A 16,043-nucleotide genomic window follows, 5' to 3' on the forward strand; every position below is an offset into this window, starting at 1 on the left:
CTGGGATTTGATATGAAAAAATTAATGGTATTATTTAAATATATACATGAATTAGAGTGCAATTGCCTATTTGTACATCCAATACATGAAATGTAATTCAGTTCAGAACCATATCTGGATAGTGCGTGAATTATATTCCAAATTTAAAGGATCAATACAAAATAATTTCCTGGGAGATTATAAATTCAATGTGGTAGAACCTACCTTGATCACTGTAACCTGAGATCAGGTGTGTTAAGAAATTAGAATATTATGTCATTTGTTTAGTTTTGTATTTATGCAGCCAATTTATGGATACAAATGTTAGGCCTTAGAAATCTTGTTTGAATGAAGACTTTTTTTTGATGGCGTGGAGGATTTCCAATCTGTTGATTTGGGAACCAACACTATAGCTGCTCCTCTCTTTAGGGACGGATGTCTTTGGGATATCCCTTAGAGTTGGGGACTTTCTGCAGGGTGTGACCAGGGTACTGGTAGATTGAACTCTAGATTTAATGACCTCTTTTCTTTAATTACAGTTAAACCTTGTAAATGTTCTTTTTGCAATTTTTCTCATCTAAATCAATCTATTGCAATTCTCAGTTGGCCCATTGTAGTATTTCCAATCTGTTGATTTGGGAACCAACACTATAGCTGCTCCTCCCTTTAGGGACGGATGTCTTTGGGATATCCCTTAGAGTTGGGGACTTTCTGCACGGGGTGACCAGGGTACTGGAAGATTGAACTCTAGATTTAATGACCTCTTTTCTTTAATTACAGTTAAACCTTGTAAATGTTCTTTTTGCAATTTTTCTCATCTAAATCAATCTATTGCAATTCTCAGTTGGCCCATTGTTAGTTCTTCCTATTACCAGAGGTTTTGTGTGTTTCCAAGTCTTCTCTTTGTTATTATTTCTTGTGAAGCAGGTGAGCAAACACCAAATTAGTCTTTTCTCTATGTTAGGTGAAAACTAGAAATTTTCTTTATTATTCTTCTCAGGAAATTTTATGAAAAGTTATACATATTGACCGGTGTTAGTAGCTGTTAAGATTTCCAGTTGTCATTACTGAATAGCAGTTATTTGAAAAATGAACATGGTTATCCACTGTTCTGAACACTTAGTATAATCAAAATTGAAAACCTGTGCATAGGGAACATTATTGTTAGTGTGATCTGTAATTATTATTCGTCACTAATAATAGTGAATCCTTCCATCGTTGTCAAATTTATTAGAATATTGTAACGTTTCGTAAATGTAGTACATCTTACTTAGTTTTTAGTTTATTAGGTAGTTTCTATTTTCATTTTTAGTTCACAATTGTTTTAAATAGAAACATCGTCTTGGTAAATCTTTAAAAGGAGCTTTCATCTCCTCTATTTAACACAACATTAATTTACTATAACATGGATCCAAGCGGGTCAATGAGATTTCATAAAATTTGGTGAGTTTTTTAAGAAACATTCGAGCCTATTTTTTATCTGAATGTTTTTTCCCAAATTTTTAAAACAATTTTTTTGGAGGTATTTTATGGAAATCTTGTGGTTCGTCTTCAAAGATTTTTGTTGAAAATTGCTAGCCTGGTCGAGGATTTTGACCACGCAATTTCATGATTTTAGCAAAAGTCTCCAATTTTGGAAGGTTGCATGTACTCGCATATGCTTTTTGTGAGTTGCGTGTTGTTTGCATGTGCTGTTTTATCACACAAAGTCTTGTGTTTTTGCTGCATTAAGGTTTCTCGTGTTTTTTAATAATTTTTCCCTCAAAAATTATTTGTTAAGAGTTTTTTTTGTTTATTTCTCAAAAATGAAGCCTTGTATTCTATAATCCGTGTCTCAAAATTTGTTGTTTGGTTTTGATGGCTTTTTCACCTCAAAAATCTTGTCTAGTTTTTTTGAACTTTTTGCTTAAAATAGATCTTGGCTCCTTGCAGTCTATTTTGAGTCTTAGTGCTCATCTGCAAAAGTTCTTGGTGAATCATCTTGCAGTCTGTTTTGGAGCATAGTGCTCATCTGCAAAAAATGATTTTGCATGTTTCCTCAAAATGGTGGCTTCAATTTCATGTCAGTGTCTTTAGGTACAGGGAGTAATACTTTTGGTACCCGATATTAGATTGGATGACTTCTTGGTCATTAACATTTTGCAGATCCAAGGAGGGTCTCAAGTTCTCAACGATAATAGTTTGTTCTGAAGAATTTATGACCACAAGACATGTACAATCTTCTGCAGGATAGTTAGAGGATAACCATTAAGTGAGAGTATTGTAATATTGTAACGTTTCTTTAATGGCCATTTAGTTAGCTTTTAGTTTGTTAGGTAGCTTCTATTTTTATCTCCAGTTCACGAATGTTTCATAATAGAAACATTGTCTTTATAAATCTATATAAGGAGCTTTCATCATCTTTGTTTAATACAAGATTAATTTACCATAACAAAATTGTTATTCTACCTTTTGACTTATTATCATTGAAACACAAGTGTCACTGTTGTTGACTTGCTAGCATTTCTATTTATCAATGCATTATGTTGTAGTTCTATTATTGAAATTTGAGGTAATTGTTTAGGAGCTTTGCTAGCTACATTCAGCTGATAAATAATGTGAGATGACTGTCCCATGATTAGCAATCTTCTTATGATAACCAAGAAGTAGCATGCTGTCAATACTATGATCTCTTATCATTGTTGAATAAAAGTAGCAAGTACCATGATTATTAATATTGGTATCAGTATTGCTTGCAACATTGTGGGGAATAGTGTTGATCAAGATGATTAACATGAAATATTTTTAGGGCAGGACATTGCTGCCGTGAAATGTCATGCACGGTTGTTGTGACTGACTGAACATAAAGATTTATTTGAATAAGTTAGAGACTGTTTTTGTCATCTGTAATTACCATTTTGTGTAGGTTGGTCCCTTGGTAGACACTATATTATCCCATGTTTCAGGGATGCACGCGAGGGAGCAGTTTTCAGGGGATGATAGGGATGAGTAGGAAAATTTAAAAAATATAGAAACTTTCAGATATTCATATGATAGCATTCATATGGCAATCATCATAGACATCATAGAGCCTTAACACATTGATACCGATCAAAACAAAAAATATTGAAGTTCAATTGATATTTTAATCTTATAGAAAGAGACAAAGTCTGATCTAGCATATAGTATGTAGTTGTACACATCTAAGTGAGCATGGAAAACTTACACCCATATTGAATTTTGGCAAATAGTTTTATGGACATGTTCAAACATCCATTGAATGAGTATTAAACAATCCAAAGCAACCTTGAATAAATTCTTTCTCTATATATAAACTTTAATCATCCATGTGATTCTCAAACATTGATTGAAACATCATACATGGACTCTCTATGCATATCAGCAAACGCTAAGCAACTGATCTTGGTTTTGGTTTGGATTCAGGTTTGGGGATTTGACAATTTTTTTGGCGGTTCCTCTCTCTCTCTCTCTCTCTCTCCCTCCATGCACATGCAAAAACATACATACAAAGCTTCTAGGTTCGGCTTTGACAAGGCCGACTTGACTTGTGACTCGGCTATGGCTCACCAAAATGAATAAACCCTTAAAATATTTTTATATTTGTAAATATATGAGGCAAGTGTAAGGAAACTCAGGTGCGGAAACAACTTCCTACACTAATCTCTTAAGGAAAGTATTGTGCAAATTCTTTTTAAATCCTTACAATTTCAGATTCACTTTCAATAAAACAACAATATTGCAATCAACCATGAATATAGAAAACCGATAGAGAAATAATAACACATAAACACAAGGATATGCGGTGGGGAAAAACCTTTTGGTAAAATAACTCCACCCCTCCAAAACCTGCACAATGTATTATCTTCAACTCAAAGTTTACAACACATTTGCAGTGCAAGCTCTTTCTGGACTTTTCCAGTAGCAATCAACAATACACTACTCACACACACACACACACGACTATCTATGGCCCTCAAAGTGCTTATATAATGTGCTTTCCATTTTTAGGGCATCTTCCAAAGATAGCTCTTACGTGTCATAGGAATTCGTCATAACCATTTTAGTCATGATTTCCTTACACAATTAAATCTTCCAAAAATGGTTCTTACGCGTCATAGGAATCTGTCAACCGTTTCAGTCATGATTTCCTCACTCATTTAAATATTCCAAAGATAGCTCTTACGCGTCATAGGAATCCATCATAGGAATCCGTCATAACTCAAGATGCCGATGCATGCAAGTGGAGTGACACATCAACATGCCAACTAGACATGTACACTCACACTTAATTATATTATTTGCAAAAAATACATTTGCGAAACAAATAATAAGAATATGAATTATCCAAGGTTGAGACACCTTATTCTTAACATTCTCCCACTTGTCGAACACCTTGTAAGAGCAACAAAAACATAACAAGAACTAACCACTGTAAGCCGAAAGGCCCATAGACTCCGAACACCATCTGAACTTCTCTGTGTCCACTGGTTTTGTCAATGTATCTGCAACATTCTTTATAGTATCTACCTTCTCCAAATTTACTTTTCCATCTTCCACCATATCTCTTACAAAGTGAAACTACACATCAATGTGCTTCGTTTTGGGATGGAAAGTTGGATTTATTGCAAGGCAAATATCACTTTGACTGTCGCAACAAATAGTAATCTATCCTGCATCAACACCAATATCAGAACACAATCTCCTAAGCCAAATGGCTTCCTTACAAGCATGAGTAGCAGCTATGTATTTAGCTTCTAAAGTGAACAAAGCAACCACAGGTTGTCACTTACTCATCCAACTGATGGCACCACCAAACATAGTGAACACATAAGTACTGGTGGATCTCCTGTTGTCAATTTCACCTGCCCAATTTGAATCCACAAACCCATGAATACAAATTGAATGCAAAGCTTCAGAAGAGTTACCGTGATAACAAATGGAGTAATTTGGTGTACCCCTCAAATATTTGAATACTTGCTTAACTGCACCCCAATGTACTTGTCCAGGATTAGCCATAAATCGGCTTAGAACTTCCACTGCTTGGGCAATGTCTAGTCTAGTACAGACCTTAGCATACATAAGACTGTCAACTACACTAGCATAAGGTACTCTACTCATGTCCTCCACCTCACTAGGAGATTTTGGACAATCATCTATAGATAACTTTGTTCCCATAGAAACAGGAACACATAATGGTCTACAATTTGCCATGCTGAACCTTTCCAACACAGACTTCACATAACTTACTCTGACTCAACCAAAGTTTTTTGTTAGATCTATCTCTTCTGATTTCAATACCCAAGATGTACCTTGCTGCCCCAAGATCTTTCATCTCAAACTGTGCTGACAATTGAGATTTAAAATCAGAAATCATACCCTTACCCTTCCCAAACAGCAACATATCATCAAAATGTAATGCAACAATAAGAAGGTGATCATTTTCAACTTTGAAGTAAACACAATGATTTGTTTTCGATTTTACAAATCCAATTGACAACACAAAGGCATCAAACTTAAGGTACCACATCTTAGGAGATTTTTTACAAACCATACAAAGACTTCTTTAATCTGCAAACCAAAGATTCTTTACCTTTTAACAATGTAGTGCTTAGGCAGTGACATGTAAATCTCTTCCTCCAAATCACCACGAAGGAAAGTTGACTTCATATCCATTTGTTCTATCTCTAAATCATATGATGCACCAAGAGATAACGCAAATCTAATTGATGTCAACTTTGCAATAGGAGAGAATATTTCACCATAATCTATGCCCTCTACCTGTGAATACCCCTTCGCAACCAATCTAGCTTTGTACCTTTCAACACTGCCATCTACACAAAATCTCTTCTTGAACACCCATTTGCTACCAATAGTTTTTTGTCCTTTAGGCAAAGGTACAAGGTCCCAAGTTTTGTTTTTATCCAATGAAGCCATCTCATCATCCATGGCCTCAATCCAGGAACCGGCATCTTCCATATCCAAAGCCCCTTTCACAGATCTGGGCTCATTAGTGTTAGTAATCAAAGCAAAAGCATAACTGAAATCTAACATAGAATAACCAAACCTTTTTGGTTGCTTTCTTACTCTCGTGGATCTCCTCAAGGGTTTAGGTTGAGGTTGTTCTTCCTCTTCTTCTGAACTATCAGAGCTACTAGAGCTCTCCTCATCATTAGACACAACATGGTCTTTCTGTTCAGTCTTCTCAAGGGTAGGAGGCAACTGAACAGTATCTTCTTTCTTCTCTTTTTCATTTGGTTGTAGCACAATAGGAGAAGATGTTAGCTCTCTAAAAATAACATTTCTGCTATACAACACCTTACTAGTCATAGGGTCCCAAAGCTCGTATCCTTTCATACCAACATTGTATCCGATGAAAATACATTTGACAACTTTATTTTCCCACTTAGATCTTTTCTCTTTTGGAACATGTGCATAAGCTTCACAACCAAAAACACAAAGATGTCTAATTGAAGGCTTCTTACTAGACCGCACCTCCATGGGTGTCGTACCAACAAGAGCTGATGTAGGAGATTTGTTAACTAGATAGCAAGCAGTGGCCACAGCTTCAGACCAAAACTTTTGTTCAAGACCGGCTCCACCAAGCATACTCCTAGCCTCCTCCATCAGTGTCCTGTTCATTCTTTCTGCAACTCCATTTTGCTGTGGGGTATAAGTTGTCGTCTTATGCTACTCGATACCTCGTTCTTTACAGAACTATTCGAACTCTGTTGAGCAAAATTCACCACCATTTTCAGTTCTCACACACTTAATCTTCTTACTAGTCTGATTCTCTACGAGGGCTTTAATTCCTTGAATCAACTAAAGACTTGTGTCTTACTTTTTAGGAAATAAATCCATGTCCTATTGTAATCATCTATGAAAGATACAAAAAATGCAGACTTGGAGATTGAAGGAACTTTTATAGGACCAAATACATCGGAATGAATAAGATCCAAAACATCAGAAGATTTGTGAAAACTAGAGTAAAATTGAACATGATTTTGTTTACCATAGACACAATGTTTGCAGAAGTCAAACTCGAGATTACAATCATTTAACCCCTCAACGAGGTTCTTGTTTTTCAGTGTTTTGAGACCCTTCTCACCAATGTGGCCAAATCTCATATGCCACAACATTGTCTTTTCTGCAGGAAGCTTTCCTTCCAATGTGTTCGCACCCTTAAGTACACATGCTGCACTGCCATCAGAACCAATAACCAGTCTTCTTTATTGCTCGTTCAGATGGTGGGGATGAAGTGATAGCTGCTCTCTTTGAAACAAAAGACCTATTGCACTGAGAAATGCATGCATCAAGCTGAAACAGAGTACCTCTCCTAGTACCCTTAGCAAGCACCATAGCTCCTCTCATCATCTTACATCCATCTTTAGAAAAAACAACTTGCACACCTACATCATTCAACATACTTATAGATAATAGGTTTCGTGCCAAACCAGGGATGTGCATTACCTCGTTGATCCCCTTTACTCGTCCATCAGGTAATCTGATAGTGACCTGTCCTTGTCCAACTATCTTTAGGTGAGAATCATCACCCAAGTACACCTTTCCACCATCGAAAACTTCATACTTTGAGAACCAGCTTCGATGAGAGGTCATGTGGAAAGAAGCACCCGAGTCTCTGAACCACACATCATCAAATGCATGCTCTGTCAAGGTTGCAATGAGAGCATCACTATCTTCTTGAGTTTTTTTTGAACCCGAATTTGAGGCCTTCTTCTTCTTTGGTTCTTTATAGTCTTTATGGAAGTGCCCAGTCTTATCACAGTTCCAACATTTTGCTTTGGAATTTCTAGGAGTCTTTGATTTTCCATGGGATTTGGATCTACCCTTTCTAGACTTTTTGTCATTTTGCTTCCCTCTGTTGTTGGATCTACCAGGAATAACAAGAGCTTCCTTAGCCAAATTTGAAGACTTTCTCTGCGTCTCCTCAGATAATAGTGAAGACACCACATCATCCATTCTGAAAGTGACTAAAGTTCTTCCAAGAGCCATCGCAAAATGGTCCCATGAATTCGGCAAGGCAGATAACAGGGTCATACATTGATCCTCTTTCTTGACACTAAATGATGTCAATTGTTCAATCAGCAAATTAAAAGCATTTAGATGATCTATAACAGATCCTCCTTCCTCCATTCTTAGAGAATACAACTTCTTCCTCCGGAACAATTTGCTCACTAGAGATTTGGCCTGATACACAGACCCAAGCCATGTCCACAAACTGTTTGCAGTCTTCTCATCAAGAACATTCAAGAGAATTGAATCAGCTAGACCGAGTCTAATGAGACCCTTAGCTTTTTGATCCTCGAGATCCCAATCTGCTTGAGATATTGTTGTGGGTCTCACATCAAGTGAAGTCACCTCCCATAGGTCACGATCTTCAAGAAAGTCTTCCATCTTGAGTTTCCACAACTCAAAATTACTGCTATTAAATTTCTCCACCTCCATTTTTTGGTATGATGAACTAGCCATCTCAATCTGCAAATAAGATTCAGAATGCTCTGTACAAAACTCCCACTCAACTTGAGATTAGCTCAAAAAACCCTACCCAACAACTAGGATCAAAAGTTGATCAAGCTCTGATACCACTTGTAAGGAAACTCAGGTGCGAAAACAACTTCCTACACTAATCTCTTAAGTATTGTGCAAATTCTTTTTAAATCCTTACAATTTTAGATTCACTTTCAGTAGAACAACAATATTGCAATCAACCATGAATACAGAAAATAGATAGAGAAATAATAACACATAAACAAAAAGATATGCTGGTGGGGAAAAACTTTTTGGTAAAACAACCCCATCCCTCCAAAACTTGCACAATGTATTATCTTAACTCAAAGGTTACAACACACTTGCAGTGCAAGTTCTTTCAGGACATGGAAGACTTATCTAGTAGCAATCAACAGTACACTACTCACACGCACATGACTATCTATGGCCCTCAAAGTGCTTATATAATGCGCTTTCTATTTTTAGGGCATCTTCCAAAGATCTCTGACGCGTCATAGGAATCCATCATAATTGTTTCAGTCATGATTTCCTTACACAATTAAATCTTTCAAAAATAGTTCTTACGCGTCATAGGAATCCGTCATAACTGTTTCAATCATGATTTCCTTACACACAATTAAATATTCCAAAGATAGTTCTTACGCGTCATAGGAATCCGTCATAACTCAAGATTGCTGACACATGCAAGTGGAGTGACACATCAACATGCCAACTAGACATGTACACTCACACTTGATTACATTTTTTGCAAAAAATACATTTACAAAACAAATAATAAGAATAGGAATTATCCAAGGTTGAGACACCTTATTCCTAACAGCAAGGACCTTCAACACAATGCTAACTTGTGAGCCTCTCATCTGGGAGGTCTTGGGTTTGAGTCTACTCGAACTTAACACATAATAACAACTAATTTCAACAAATAATAATAATAAATCTAGGCTCCGGCCCATTACCTATCAAAAAACAATTTTTTTTTACAAATATATGAAATTATATATCATATTCCATGACCTAGGCAGAGCCATAAAAAATTGGCAAGGTCTACTTGGCTCAGCAACTCGGGCTACTCACACGACTTGTGGAGTTTGTCATGGAACACACACACACACACACACATATATATGTATGCATGTTCATAGATTCCATACATGTAACATGTTAGTGTTTCATTCATCATTAGTTCAAAACTAAAAAGCTCAAACATAAAATGATATTAATAAAAAGTTAGAAGCCTGATTCTCATAAAATGATAAATCCATAATTTTCAATATATGATTATATCATATCCGTACTTTGCAAAAGTCTCAAAATGTCATTACATGCTGAAAATTTAAATCACGAGTCATTTTTCGATGTTTCATATTTTAAAATCAAAACAGTAAATACCCAATTCCACATTCTTCTTCATCATTTGCATTGGAATCAAGGACCAAAATGGTGCAAAATGCTTGAGAGATGAATGAAGGACCATCAAATGACTTTAGGCAACCTTTTATTGTTAGAATTAGGGTATAGATGGGTCATTTTAGGGTTGAGTTGCACTTTAATGTAAGAAATAAAATAAAAAAGCCAAAGTGGTGCCCTTTTTGTCCTTGCTCGGATATCTGGATTACTTTGGATCCTCCTGGATTCCACTTGGATCCCGGCAGGATTCCGGAATGGAATTCGGATTCTCTGTGGATTCCTCAATATCTGTGGTAGAAGCTCCATGTTGAACCTTTGACACCAACATCATTGTCAACTTTTGGCTTTAACCATTTTACAGATCAGCAATTATAACTAACCAAGAATTCAGGACAGACTTAGTTCAGAGGGAATGTCCAATTAATATCACAAAATGAGAAAATAAATTGACACCAAAATCTTTGCCTTAAACATTGTTGATGGTTTTAAAATCTCGACCTTTAACATATACAACAGTCTGATGTGTTCTATTGTCTTTACGATTACCAAAGTAGCTACAAATCTATCCAAATGTGATTATCCACTAACTTTTCTCTCTCCTAGCTGGTTTCCCTTCAATGCAATCCATTTTTGGTTCAGAACTCCTTTTCCCCTCTTTGGTTTGAAAATGTAGAAGTTGGTTTTAGAGAGTAGGAGATAAATATAAGGCTCTTTGCTTTTGGGGGAATTGTTTTTTTCCCTTTAATTTTCACTCACCCTGTTGTAGTCAGCTTTTTCCATAAGACTCTCCGAGTTCAGCAAGTACCTGGTTGCTGAGTCTTGCAGACTTGCACTCACCTCACAACTCACATATAGTATGGGAGAGTCTGGTAACTTTGACGACACATTTCTGCTGCCATCGCCAAATTTGGGTCCGCAGTTCAATTCTTGAAACTTATCCCAAAGTCCATGTATATAATATTTCTGCTGCTATTACCCAAATTTTGATCCATAGGTCCCTTGAGTCCCTGAAACATGTCCCAATGCCCTCCCTTCCCTCCATTCCCACACTATGTGAAAGATAAATTATTTTGGTTTTTCGAAATAATGAACTTGACAATGCCACTTCAAATTATGGTTATTGAAGTTCAGTGTTGTGCTTGGGAAGTGGCTGTCCTTAACTCCTATCCTAAGTTGCCGATTCGGGTTCGGAGACGGAATTGGGTTCTACAATCTGATTTGTGGAAAAGATATTCCTGTTATGATTTGTAAGGATTCATGTGTGTGTGTGTGTGTGGGCATGCGCGCGCGTGCGCATTATATATTAAAAATAAAAAGAGAAATACACATAATTGTAAAACTAAATGATTTCATAGTATGAATCTGTGATGCTTGATTGTTGATCGATGCCAAATGTCAAAGATAAACATTATTTTTATGTTTCAAAAGAAAATCATTACATCGAATTACTAAATTACAAACTAAAAATTCAAAATATACTTATGTTTTGCCCCTTGGGTCTTGTGGGGATTCTCGACCGGTTCGGGCTGGATCCATGTAGGGTTCAGATTTGACCCTGTGGGTTCACTTGGATTCATGGTCTGCGGATTCGGATGTACCCACAGGGTCAAATCCGGATCCTCTGTGGACTTGGGAAATATCAATAGTTCGGGCCGGAATCCTGTTTGTGGATCAGACACGCGAATCCGGTAATGCAGGTTTTATCACTATGGGTGGTTGAACTTTCAATTCCTGAGATTAAGATATCTATCATCGAAGGAGATAGTATGGGATAATTTAATTCAAAAGGGCATATAAAGCCAAGTTCTTATCAAAGAAGATTGATATATTAAAGCAATGAAACATCTTTAACTGGAACGAGAAAGTTTGAAAGGGTTCTAATTTAAGGCTTCCTCTTATTTAAGATGCGGTAAGCATAACTGATGGTTGTCACTTGAACAAAACATACAAGTCACAAACAAGTAAATTGTCCATCTCTTGGATAGATTTTTTTCTTTTCAAAAAGTGGCTACCCTAAATTCTTTTTGTATGGATGGTGGAACTTTCAATTCCTGAGCTTTTAGATATATCATTCAAGGAGACAGTTTTGGGATAGTTTAATAGGGCTTTAAATCCCATGTTCCTAGCAAAGAAGATTGATCTGTTAATTCAGTGAAACAGCTCTCATCAGAACATGGAAGTTTGAAAGGGTGCTAATTTAAGACTCCCCTATTTGGGACAGTATGCACAACTAATGATGACCCACTTGAACAAAATATACAAGCCATAAGCAATTACTATAGTTTTCAATCTCTTGGATAAACTTGTTCTTTGCTATTGTAAAATTCCATCTGCAATATTCATCTTCTAAATCTTATTGTGTGCTAACTATACAAAATTTATCTTTGTCAAATTGAGAGTACTTTTCCCAACAAAAAGATAAGTCAAAATTGCTTAACAGAACATGTTTTCTTTACAAGCGACACATTCAATTGAACAATGAGCTTTTCAAAACTTAAAACATCCTTTTGGCACCATTGAGCTTATTTCATCATAACTAGAAAAATGAATCTCTCTGGAATGATGTAGCAACAGTGATTGCAAACGGTTAGAAGATTGAAAACAATATTGATCTTTTAGAGCAAGGCTTATTGTCTCATAAAAATAACTTGCTTTTGATGTTAAGGTTTGGGAACTTCAGACAGTCCTAAACTGGTCAAGGTATGATAAGACCAGATATGCATTGTAATCAGTTCATGCATGGGAAGTACAAATGTTTAATGTTTTCAATAAATTGGACATGTACAAACATTGAGGATTTTGTTTCACTGAATACTTACTCTACAAAGGATTTGCGAGTCTAAAATGTTATTGGTTTTTCTGTATATTTGTTACTTAGGCATATTCTACTTGACAACACGGAATTCTTATCATTATTCAGCTTTACAAATTATTCCTCATTGCCTTAATTTCTGCTTAGTAAGAACTCATGATTTACATATGCTTTCTACTGATTTTGTTCTTGCAGATTATTGCCTTTATCTTGTCCCGATTTTGTTCTTGCCGAATTTTTTCTCTATGCACATTAGTCGTAAATGGTTGCCTTTCTGAATCTTATAATCTTCATTTAAATTTTTTTTTTTATAGGTGTTAAAATGCATTTCATAACTTAGTTCTCTTTGATCAAACAGGGTGGTGTAGAGATGACAAAAAGAAAGAAAACTCCAGTGAAATCACAGACTGATGTGTCAAATGGAGATGGGCCTACAGGAAGTGTATCTAATCCCAACTATGAAGATTTAGTACCAGGTCACAAACAAAATATACAGGAGCAGGTTCACACTGTTGCCACTAATGGAGGAGATGCCCAGCAATTCAGGCTAGTAGAGCCTAAATCTACATTTGTTATTCATGGAAAACAGAGGTCTTCTGAAAAAGGGGAGAACAAGGATTCTTATATCAATGATGTCTGGAATAAATGTGAAGGAGGTACAATATATAAAAAGGAAAAAAAACCAAAACCAGATATAGATTTAAATGAAACATATACTGCTCCTACTAAAACTAACTTCCAGCCGGGGAAAGAGATGCCCAGGCTGGATAAACAGGGACTTAATGGACTGTCTGTTAACAGGAAAGTAAGTGGACAAGTAATTGGTCTTCCCTTGCATGATGAAGTTAAGATGGATTAGAAATTCACCTTGGATATAGGTCATTATTCATTTCTATTTAGCAGTCCATCCATGGTGTTCTTGAGAATTCTCTCCCCAACTTGCATACCTCCAAGGTCTACAGAGCTCATTCAAATGTACCAACTAATTTGCTTTCTTTATTCATCTATCTTGACATTGCAAGTCCTTGAAGCTGTACATTTGAAATTGGATCAAATACGTTATGTAGGCTAAGGGGACGACCATGCAAGGAATGTTAATTTTGTATTCTTGCTCATAGTGGAGCATTTCTTGTCTAGTGAAATCTACAGTTATCCAGTGTATATTCTTGCTACTGTAATCGGAAACTGATTTCGACCTTCTTCGCCTGATGATGTTCAGGGATCAATCCATTTATGCAATCTTTTACTATGCTCATTTGATTTGTGTGTAAGATTCGCTGTGTATATGTCAGTCAATAAAAGTATAATAACTGTGATTGAAATCAAATATTTAATATCAGGTTTCCCGTTTTAGGATTTTTATTCAACGTAAACAAGATCTTTGCACCAATGAAGTTTTTTAATTTTGAGGTTAATTTCCAGGCGTTCTGTTTTTAGTTTTCATTCTTTTACAGAAGATTGAAACCTATAATCTGCGCAAATCATTCTCATTTGACATTGGATGTCTTAACTTTGCCCTAAGAACATTGCAAGGGTGTTATATTTGAGAAGTGGAAGCCATTGCTGCTGATACACTTGGAAAGTTTTTTCTGCTTCTTGGCATGGAAGATTCATGGATGCCTCTTGTTTATTCAGTTTGCTAATAATTTATAAAATTAATGCTACCATTATAACAAAACATTAAGTAATGATATCAGATTTTCCCATTTTGAAGTTTTCATTCCCCACATGATCTCTTTGCACTAATAAATATTTTCTTAATTTTGAGACCTTTTTCCTTTCTTTTGCAAAAGAATGACACCTATTATATGCACAAATTGTTTTCATTTGACTTTGGGTAGCTTAAATCTGTCCCAAGAACATTGTCAATAAGTAATTGAAGAAGTGGAAGCCATCGTTGATAACACATTTGGAAAGTTTTTTCTGCTTCCTTGAGTAGATTGCCTTTAGTCTATCCAGTTTGCTAAGAATGTTGAAGATTTCTATGTCATTGAATGTTAATTAAAACCCAATCAGTCCTTCAATTTTAGAAAACCCTAGTCACAGTTGAAGGACTCTGCCGAGGATGGAGTGGTTTTTTGGTATATTGAGAATATTGAGTGAATGCACAATAAGTGCAATGTTTATGACAGTACGAAAGTACCTATTAAATCCACCTAACCAGTTGATATCTACTTACCTGAACGATTAATTTCACGCTAAGGTAAGTCATGTGTAGACTAAAAAGCCTGGAAGACAACCCCTGTCTTGACCATAAGTTTATTGATTTGGTGGAAATTCATGTTCCAAGTAACTTTGCTTGACTTTTCGAACCTGGTGTGGTGGTGATAAGTCAATTTATGCCATTCGTTTTTCGCTGGTTTATACTACGATTATGTGCCAAGGATTGCAGGATTGTTGTGGCTACAAAGACGAGCATATGTAGGTGTCATTCAACAAAATTGGACGAGTTGGTAATGTATCACCGGCAGTAACAATTATTCAATCAAAGAGATCATTTTTTCACAATCCATTGTATTACATTGATTTGTTTCTAGATTCAATTGTGTAAAGATTTTTACCATCAATGTTTTGAATCACACTACACGATCCATCATCAAGATGAATGAGAGAGCAAGAGATGCAAAGGAACGTAGTGTGATGATGTATCACGTAATGTAATTCAAAATGTTGGTAAAAATCTTTACACAATTGAATCTAGAAACAAATCAATGTAATTATTTGATCATTCTATATATAAAAACATAACATACAAAAGATAAATACAAATTTCCTTTTGAGAGACTAAAACTATGGAATCAAGTATATAATTGAACAATACAATTTTAATTGACAATTTGGTGCATATGTTGGTGAAGAGATGTAAAGCTACAATAGTATGGTGAATAATAATAATTTTATTAACTATGTTTATTAGGTTATAGGTTTTGAAGACATAGTAAGTGATGTAATTTGTGTTAGACTTTTTTTTTTGGTGTGTTTGTAACAAATTAACGAGTCTAGATTGTATTATGTAATCTACTTACTAGATAAGAGAGTCTCATGGATTCAATTTTTAGCAAACTTAGTGTATTCCTAGTGTATGTATGAAAACATACATGATATCTTGAAAGAAACAACATGTACAATTTATTTGACGTTGACAAGATCAACCATACTGTTAGCTTTCTAGTCAATATTCATAGTAGGAGATCTAACGCTGAAAGGAATATGGAGAAGGCCTAAGGTTGTGATCTCTTGGTCCAATAGATTGACTAGTGTCGTGGGCATCGTTAAAACCATTCATTCATTCATTCTCCAAAGTGACTATATATAACAC

At 35.7% G+C, this 16,043-nt stretch overlaps 1 protein-coding gene across 3 annotated transcripts in view; it reads left to right on the plus strand.

Moving 5' to 3' along the window:
• The window catches only part of LOC149531216 (ubinuclein-1-like), a 48,916-nt gene extending 34,937 nt beyond the window's left edge, over positions 1-13,979 (plus strand). For 2 of the 3 annotated variants that reach the window (XM_089810196.1, XM_089810195.1), the window contains one exon: positions 13,083-13,979. In XM_089810196.1, coding sequence (XP_089666322.1) covers positions 13,083-13,583 — 501 coding nt within the window. In that variant the 3' untranslated portion in view covers positions 13,584-13,979. Of the gene's footprint in view, positions 1-12,919 lie in introns of all 3 variants that reach the window. The other variant, XM_089810197.1, reaches the window with a different exon arrangement.
• Positions 13,980-16,043: the final 2,064 nt, after the last annotated feature.

Source organism: Cupressus sempervirens, chromosome 11, assembly GCF_028749045.1.
Source record: "Cupressus sempervirens isolate cs-2001-9-10 chromosome 11, ASM2874904v1, whole genome shotgun sequence".
Taxonomy (NCBI): Eukaryota; Viridiplantae; Streptophyta; class Pinopsida; order Cupressales; family Cupressaceae; genus Cupressus; species Cupressus sempervirens.